This window comes from Amblyraja radiata, chromosome 6 (assembly GCF_010909765.2).
Source record: "Amblyraja radiata isolate CabotCenter1 chromosome 6, sAmbRad1.1.pri, whole genome shotgun sequence".
Taxonomy (NCBI): domain Eukaryota; kingdom Metazoa; phylum Chordata; class Chondrichthyes; order Rajiformes; family Rajidae; genus Amblyraja; species Amblyraja radiata.
Window position 1 is genome coordinate 44,079,645 of NC_045961.1, and position 9,606 is coordinate 44,089,250.

At 41.5% G+C, this 9,606-nt stretch overlaps 1 protein-coding gene across 4 annotated transcripts in view; it reads right to left on the bottom strand.

Annotated features, from left to right (window-relative positions):
- The window catches only part of LOC116974318 (regulator of nonsense transcripts 3A-like), a 35,311-nt gene extending 27,852 nt beyond the window's left edge, over window positions 1-7,459 (bottom strand). For all 4 annotated transcript variants that reach the window (XR_004412333.1, XM_033022652.1, XM_033022653.1 and 1 more), the window contains exons 1-2: window positions 7,287-7,459; window positions 814-920 (exon numbers count right to left, since the gene is read on the bottom strand). Coding sequence is in view for 3 of the 4 variants with exons in the window: in XM_033022652.1 (XP_032878543.1) it covers window positions 814-920; window positions 7,287-7,403 (224 nt within the window). In the remaining variant the exon portion in view is untranslated. The remainder of the gene's footprint in view (window positions 1-813; window positions 921-7,286) is intronic.
- Between the last annotated feature and the right edge of the window lie 2,147 nt (window positions 7,460-9,606).

A 9,606-nucleotide genomic window follows, 5' to 3' on the forward strand; every position in this document is an offset into this window, starting at 1 on the left:
GTGACTAAAATGGAAAAACAAAAATGGCCGTAATTTTCTTTTCCAGGGTATCAATAATGAACAATACTCAGTGTCCAACTTATGAACTTATGGGACTTCTAATATCTCGAGCCTCTCTTTTATATTCAAATCGTGTCCAGCAAGTTGAAAATCTGTTCAATTGTTGTTATTTTCCTTGCAGGTGCAAAAGGTAATAGTTCGAAAATCAGTATGTTTTTGAAATATTAACTCTTTTGAAAGAGGCAAATTCTATTATACTAAGTTATAGAGATAGTGAAAGGAGATTATCAATCTGTAAATTGTTTCTTTAAATTTGTTTTTAGAACTTTAGAAAGACAGCTTGCAAGAAAGGCATTTTCTGGAGACTTTATAAATTTGCTTAAACACTAGAAATGCTGTTGATTTATGACTTCTACAGTATTGGACACCAAGGGTGTATATGTTAGAATGCAAGTGTCCAAGTTGCAAAAATATATATATCCTTCGACTAGTTTTAAATGCCAGTAACTCTGAAACTAAAACAGCATTCAGTACAATTTTGACTTTCACCAAAAATTATAGCTGAAAGAGTTACAATAATGCAGCAATACCATTTCAACAGCTTTAAAACATTGTGTTTTATTGAGAAATATAGTTTTCTTAGGTATGTGTCAATTAAAAAGCAAAATTTAAATATATAGGAGAAAACCAAATACCGTTTATATTGTATTTGCATGAGTGACTATCAATGAGTCACTGAATCTTATGTTTCATTGCATTGTAATAATATTATTAATATGAACCACTTATAAATGGATCCAATACATTTCATACCTTACATCTGCAGCACAGAATTCAAAATAATCATGCGTAGGTAGTGGATGCAATTGTTCTTCTAGTTGTGTTTTGGTTAGGTTAGGAGGTAAACGTCGAATCACCACCTATGGAAGGAGAACATTTCTTCTATTTTAATTTATTAAATCACTGAAATCTAAAGACATATCCAATTATTTACTCAAAAGATTCCCAGGCTTTTTGCTTCTATTTCACTTTGAACACCAGTGTCACACGTTTGTGAGCCATGGACATGCTCGTCTGTTTGTCATGTTTTACATTTTGGAAAACTTTCAGAAAGGTCAAAGTTTATTAAGAAGAAAACAAATCCAGGCTGCATGCACAATCCAATTTTTATGCTTGATAAAAGTGCCATGACAGTATGAGACTTCTGCAATGCATGAAGAAGCCTTGACGAGAGTTTCTGAACAATGTATTTGAAACAGAAGTTCCTCGAATAGCACACGGTTTTGTGCTCCAAATTATATGGATGTGCAGTCAAAACAGAATGTTTAAAGTTTAAAAATGATTATGAATGTCATTTCTCAAAAGTGTCGAACATTCAAAGAAATAGTTACGGAAAGCGTGATACATCACTTAGCAAATGTTGTGCCTTTTACTTCAAAATTAATTTAAAATAGGTGGTTTTGAGATCAAAGTATAAATAAGATGCAAAAATCAAAAAATATATTTTCAGGTTAAGCTACACCACAGCATCAAAATAATGGAAAGCCAACAACATAGGCATAGTAACAAAAGAAAACAATAAGAGAATGCAACAGTACATACAAAAATGGTAAAAAAATAAGTTATTTTTTAACCTGGAGAGAGAATAATCAGGATAATGACTACAAATGGAGAAAAATTATAAACAATGCACATAATGCTTGGATTTAAAAAAAACGAGGGCATGAGACAACAAGAGGCATGATTAGAGAAATCAAAGAAATGAAATGCATTCCAGGATATTCAAATATAATTAATTCAGAATGAGAAACACAACAACAGGCAAAGTAAAGCTGTCCAAAAATTATGTTGCAAGAAAAAGCAGTCTGGCACTAATGGCAAAAACACATTGTAATGAGGGGTTAGGAACCCAGCCCAAAACTTCCATCCTCCATCCCCAGAATTTCTAATAACTGTACTAAGTGGGCAAAATTACAAAAAAACATTATAATAACAAAATATTAAGTTGCTGACTTAAGTTGCAAACTAAAACAAACCTTAAAATCCCCATAGAACAAAACACATTACATCTTTTATCAGCAATAAAATGTTTAAATGATTAGAAAACTAATTGGCCAAATTGGAATTTAGGATGTGTAAGAAGGAACTGCAGATGCCACAAAAAGCTGGAGTAACTCAGCGGGACAGGCAGCATCTCTGGAGAGAAGGAATGGGTGGCGTTTCGGGTCGAGATCCTTCTTCAGACTGCGTCCAGCTTTTTGTGTCTATCTTTGGAATTTATGATAGCATATTCAGTGCATTAATGACCAACAAATATAAATACATTTAGCAGATTTTCAGTATTGATACATTTCTACATATTATATATATTATATATATAAAAACATTTTCAGCTCAGTTCATGAGATGCAAATATCACCACAAATTGTTGAAACTGGGTATTTTGCAACTACTGTTTTCTTCTCCACACATGTTAAACAATTACATCCAAAACTGGCTTACAGTTTGTGTGCCTGCAATATTAAACAATGGGTCTTGTTTGAGGGAAAATATATCCTGAGGGGGATAGGGCGAATGCACAGTATTTTACCCAGAACAGGGGAATAAGGAACCAGGCGACATCGGTTTAAAGTGAGAGGGGAAAGATTTTTAATTTAGATACAGCATGGAAACAGGGCCTTTGGCCCAGGCTGACCATCTATCACCTGTTCACACTAGTTTTATGTTATTCCGCGTTCTCATCTAGAGGAAACCCATGCGGTCCAGAACAAACGTGCAAACTCCACACAGACAGCACCAAGGTCAGGATCAAACCCGGGTCACTGGCTCAGTGAGCCAGCAGCTCCACCAGCACTGTGCCATCTCTTTAAAGCAATTTTCATCGCGGCCATACAAATCAGTTTAGAAAGATAACCATGACCTGACCCGTGTCTTGAAATCACAGATCTAAGAGGTGAATGGCAGACACAAGGAGCTGCAGATGTCGGAGTATCCATCAGACTATTGAGTATAGAAGTTGGGAGATCATGTTGCAGTTGCATAAGACATTGGTGAGACTGCATTTAGAGTATTGTGTTCAGTTCTGGGCACCATGTTATAGGAAATACATTGTCAAGCTGGAAAGGGTACAGAGAGGATTTACGACGATGTTTCCAGGACTAGAAGGTCTGAGATATAGGGAGAGGTTGAGTAGGCTGGGACTCTATTCCTTGGAGCGCAGGAGGATGAGGGATGATCTTACAGTTTATAAAAACAAGAAAGGAATAGATCGGGTAGATGCAGAGTCTCTTGCCCAGAGTAGGTGAATCGAGGTCCAGAGGACATAGGTTTAAGGTGAAGGGGAAAACATTGAATAGGAATCTGAGGGGTAACTTTTTCACGCAAAGGGTGGTGGGTGTTTGGAACAAGCTGCCAGAGGAGGTAGTTGAGGCTGGGACTATCCCAACATTTAAGAAACAGTTAGACAGGTACATGGGTAGGACAGGTTTGGAGGGATAAGGCAGGTGGGACTAGTGTAGCTGGGACATGTTGGCCGGTGTGGGCAAGTTGGGTCGATGGGCCTGTTTCCACACTGTATGACTATGTTGTTTCAAACAAAAAGACACAAAGTGCTGGAGTAACAGTGGATCAAGAGAACATGGGTGGGACCTTTCTTCGGGCGAAGGTATCCAGTTGCCGACGATGGTGAATGTTATAATGGGCTTACAAATTAACACGGAATAACAATGAAAGACACAAAGTGCTGGAGAAACTCAGCGGGTTGGGTAGCATCTCTGGAAAACATGGACAGGTGATGTTTCGAGGCTAATTATGGTGGGGGTGGGGGGAGAAAGCTTGAAGAGAGGAAAGACACAATTACAATCAGTCCAAAGGATCCCAACACGAAGCGTCGCCTTTCCTTGCACTCCAGCACTGTGTGTCATTGTGCCTTTCTTTCTGAATTCGCCAGCATCTGATGTTCCTTCGCGGGACAGACAGCATGTCTGAAGAGATGGGATCCCTAACCAGTCTGAAGAAGGGTCTTGACCCATTCCTTCTCTCCAGAAATGCTGCCTGTCCTGCTGAGTTACTCCAGCTTTTGGTGTCTACCTTCGATAACATTTCATGGAACCATACATAGAAAAATAGGGGCAGGAGTAGGCCATTTGGTCCTTCGAGCCAGCACCGCCATTCAATATGATCATGGCTGATCATCTAAAATCAGTACCCCGTTCCTGCTTTTTCCCCATATCCCTTGATTCCTTAAGCCCCAAGAGCTAGATATAACTCTTTTGAAAACATCCAGTGAATTGGCCTCTACTACCTTCTATGGCAGAGAATTCCACAGATTCACAACTCTCCGGGTAAAGAAGTTTTTCCTCATCTCAGTCCTACATGTCCCCTTATTGTTAAACTGTGACCCCTGGTTCTGGAATCCCCCAACATCGGGAACATTTTTCCTACAACTAGCCTGTCCAATCCTTTAAGAATTTTATCTTTCTATAAGATCCCCTCTCATCCTAAATTCCAGTGAATACATGCCCAGCCAACCCATTATTTCATAATATGTCAGTCCCGCCATCCCGGAAATTAACCTGGTGAACCTACGCTGCACTCCCTCAATAGGGAAGTTTCACGGCAGTCGGGTCACGACCCATGACCTGTACTGTTGCTACACTGCGCCAAGTGGAGTACACGCGATGAATTGCAGGTAAGCACTGACCATTGTTTCCAGCGTAGCGGGCCCATTAAAACCCGCCGAAATTGTCAATTTTTGCGCTGTAAATAATTATGGAAATCGGGATAAGCGTGAAAGACATTTAGTCTACTTCAGAATTCCAAAAGTGAGGAGAAATTACGGTAGATAGAAGCGAGAGCTGAAGGGACAACAGCCAAAGTGCTTGACGAACATTGGCCGTTTGCTCACTGCATTTCATCAACTAAGGCATTATTTGTGTTTTTTCTTGATTCCTTTGGCATCTAAAAGGTTTCAGGTGATAAATCTGTCTGTAAAATTTTAAAATCGCCCATGGTTCTCAAGTGGGTTTTTACATACAAAAAAAAACACCTCTGAAGCAAAATTTACAGCCAGATTTATCACTTCTGAGACTTTTTAGATACCAAATGAATCAAGAAAAACCACAAATAATGCCTTACTGTTGATGAAATGCAGTGAGCAAACGCGATAATCCCCAATATTTTCAATTCCGATATCTGCACGGCCAATGTTCGCCAAGCACTTCAGCTGCTGTTGTTCATTCAGCTCTCGCTTCTCTTTACCTTCATTTCGCTTCACTTTTGGAATTCTGAAGTTAGATAAATGTCTCTCACACTTACCCCGACTTCCACAATTTTTTACAGCGCAAAAATTAAACATTTTGGCGTTTTTTAACAGGTAGGAAAGTAGGCGTTTCTTGCATTAATAACATATACCGGAAGTTACGGATGTCCTCCAGATGGATTGAGCGGCACCGTGCGTCAAGCCCTATGGCCCAGTGACCTTACGTGCAACCCCCCTATAGCAAGAATATCCTTCCTCAAATTAGGAGACCAAAATTGCACACAATACTCCAGGTGCGGTCTCACCAGGGTCCTGTACAACAGCAGTAGGACCTCTTTGCTCCTAAATTCAAATCCTCTCGCAATGAAGGCCAACATGCTAGTAGCTTCCTTCACTGCCTGCTGTACCAGCATGCTTACTTTCAGTGACTGATGAGCACACCCAGGTCCTGTTGCACCTCCCTCCCCTTTTCCTAATCTGACACCATTCAGATAATTCAGATGGTCTGAAGAAGGGTCTCAAACCGAAACGTCACACATTCCTTCTCTCCAGAGATGCTGTATGTCCCGCTGAGTTACTCCAGCATTTTGTGTCTACCATTCAAATTAGCTGCCTTCCTGTTCTTGCCACCAAAGTGGATAACATCACATTTATCCACATTATAATGCATCTGCCCACTCACCAACCCTATCCAACTCACCCTGCAGCCTCATAGCATCCTCACCACTGCTACCCAGCTTTGTGTCATACGCAAACTTGGAGATGTCACGTTTAATTCCCCCGTCTAAATCATTAATATATATTGAAAATATCTGGGGTCCCAGCACCGAGCCTTGCGGCACCCCACTAGTCACTGCCTGCCATTCTGGAAAGGACCCGTTAATTCCTACTCTTTGCTTCCTGTCTGCCGAACGGTTCTTTATCCATACCAATACCTTACCCCCAATACCAGGTGCTCTAATTTTGCACACTAATCTATTGTGTCTGAAGAAGGGTCTCGACTCTACTCTCCAGAGATGCTGCCCGTCCCGCTGAGTTACTCCAGCATTTTGCGTCTATGTTCGGTGTAAAAACTAGCATCTGCAGTTTATATGTTTCTATCTGCAGTTTTTTTTAAATCCCCGCTGTTATTCCATCGCTTTGTTCTTTTTAGTTGAATTAACCAGCATTGATTGTGTCTCCATGGAATAACAATACACGCTTCCCCGTCATTTCGTTGGAAAATGTCTGCACCGGCGATATCAGGGCAGGTTGGGGTGGCTTCAAGGAGGAGCGTCTGTGGGTCACAGCTGCAGCCGCCCAGCAGCGCCAGCGCCCGCTTCGCCGATTTAATTGAAGATAGACACAAAATGCTGGAGTAACCCAACGGCACAGGCAGCATCTCTCGATAGAAGAAATGGGTGACCTTTCTGGTCGAGACCCTTCATCAGACTGAGAGTCAGGGGAGAGGGAGACCAGAGATATGGAGGGGGTAAGATGTGAAAACACAGATCAAAGCAGACAAAATGTGCAGGGAAAAGCTGCAGATGCTGGTTTACACCGAAGATAGGCGCAACATGCTGGAGAAATTCAGTGGGACAGGCAGCATCTCTGGAGAGAAGAAATGGAGACTGAAAAAGGATCTCGACCCGAAACGTCACCCATTTCTATTCTCCTAAGGTGCTGCCTGACCCGCTGAGTTATCCCAGCTTTTTTTAATGTCTGTCTTAGATCAAATCAGACGATAATGAAGGAAATGTAGAATGGTTCATTGTTGGCTGAGAGGAAGGTGACACCGAGGTGTACAAACAATAAAATTAATCAGGACGGCGAAACTGGTCGGAGAATTGGGATGGAGGGAGAGGAGATGCAATGGTTACTTGAAGGTAATGAAATGAATGTTCACACCGCTGGGGTCCAAGCTCCCCGAGAGAAATTACATTAACTCCCGCGTCACCATGGAGACCCCGGCACGCTCTCCATCCGAAAAATAACGGTCGGAGCTCGAGGGTCAGGGACGCGGGCGCCGCCACCTCCACACACCCACCTTGGTGAGCACTTCTTTTTTCTCATCCTTCTCTTTGCGCTTCTCGCCCTCCTCCCGCTCTCGGAACTGAATCTCCACCCGTCGCTCTCGCCCCTTGTTCTCCTTCTCCTCTTTCATTCCGCAGGCGGCGCCGCTCCCTCCTCCCTTCCTCCTCCCTCGCAGGCGCCGCTTGTCGCGAGAGTCGCCTCGCCGCTGCCGCCGCTCCCTCATTGGCTGCTCCCCCCATGGGTTGACGCCATCAAACTGGGTGACCGTGTAGATATGATGTGGCGAGACCTTCAGGCCACGGTACGTTGGTGTGCAGTTACCTACCCACCCACCCACCTCACGGACAACGTCTGGCACAACTCACATATTTTAAATTCAAGTTGCATCAGTATCTCTTCACGATTACAAGACTGGATCCTATCAATTCAGTGAAGCAGTAGCATCACACTCCACGTGCAGGAAGGAACTGCGGATGCTGGTTTAAACTGAAGATCGACACAAAAAACTGGAGTAACTCAGCGGGTCGGACAGTATCTCTGGAGAAAATGAATAGGTGGCGTTTTTGAAGAAGGGTCTCGACCCGAAACGTCACCTATTCCTTTTCTCCAGAGATGCTGTGTGAACCGCTGAGTTACTCCAGCTGTTTATGTCTATCTTCACATTACATTCCATTGTTGAATGAGCTACCTTTAAAAAGACATGAAAACTACCTTCATCAATCCTATGTCAATATCGCAGTTGGCACAGCACTTATTGGAGAAAAGCAGAGACATTCTCCTTGTGTCAATGTTCATCTCTCAAACAACAGCAGTGAAATAGATTGTGTGGTTATCTCATTATCCTGCGCTGAGCCATTTACATAATCCTGGTGCATTTCCATACTGTGCAATGGACAGTCACTCAAAGTTACATTCACGGGACGGTACACAAAAATGCTGGAGAAACTCAGCGGGTGCAGCAGCATCTATGGAGCGAAGGAAATAGGCACAGGGGACTACTGACCCATCAATTCAAACCCCATTTGTTGACATGACCTGACCAAATGGCCTCCTTCTTTGTCATGGGAAATGGTCTGAACAGGTATCTCTCAGAAGCACAACAAAAGGTGGTCAAATTTGAAGATAACACCATACTGAGTTAAGCATCAGAATAGGACAGATCCAATTCAGATAGTGCAAAGTACATAAGACTGGCCCCTATCAATTCAGTGAAGCAGTAACATTACACTGATTAACGCAATAATGCTGCTTCATATAAGTCTTTTAAAATAAATCCCGCTAATTCAAAATATTAGCTATAAAGAACTGTTTGTAATGTTTACTGTTGTTACAAATGTTTTTTTTTTCACTTTTTGTGGTAGAGAATACAACTTGATAGTGTTTATTCCAAGTGAGAAAGATAAAATGAAATGTTTAATGTCTATATGTCCTTTTTATTATTTATCATTCTTGAATGCACTAAATGCTTTGAAGATATAAAATAAATGTACTAAAGCAGTTTTAAAAAATAATGAATAAAAATGATGAAGTAATAGATATAAGAAAAAGAAAGATTAGAAAAGTCAAAGGCTTACTTTTCAAATGTCTTTGAAGGTGAAAGGATAGCATTTGGATTTTATGGAAGGTGTGTTATTCAATGATTGAGTATCATTTTACATTGACATCAGCCTTCGTTCTCAGTAGAAGTTCTCTCAATTATGAATCAGAAAGATCTGGGTTTAAGCCCTCCCCCAGACTCGTGAACATGTGATTAGGCTAGGATTTCAGTGAAAATGACAGGTGCCATTTCCAATTTTGTTTGAATGAGATTTTGAACCTAGGTCTAATCTGCCCTCTTGGGCATTCTAAATATATCTCTGAATACAACATTGAAAATGAAAACCAAAATCACAGATACTGGAAATCTGAAATAATAACAGAAAATGCTGCCTATTTTGCTGAGTTACGTGGACAAGTATAGGCATTAGCCAGCCTATAAAGAATCCATCTGAGAAAATTGTCATGGGTATAAAATATAATGTGCAACTTTTGATGAAAGGCATACATCATCCTGGTGGAGAGAGAAACAGCACCACATATTCCACTTGGATAGGGTAGCTTACAACCCAATGGCATGAACATTGAATTCTCCAATTTTAGGTAACACCTCTCTTTACGCACCCCCCTCACTTTCCCTTGCCCCCACCCCGGTCTGTATTCATTTCACCCACTATCCAGCCCCCCTTCCTGCCCCGATCCACTTTCACGTATATCCCTCCCTCTACAATTAAATCCTCTCCTTATCTGACATCTGTTTGTCTCCCTTTACATCTCTAAACCATATATACCCATCT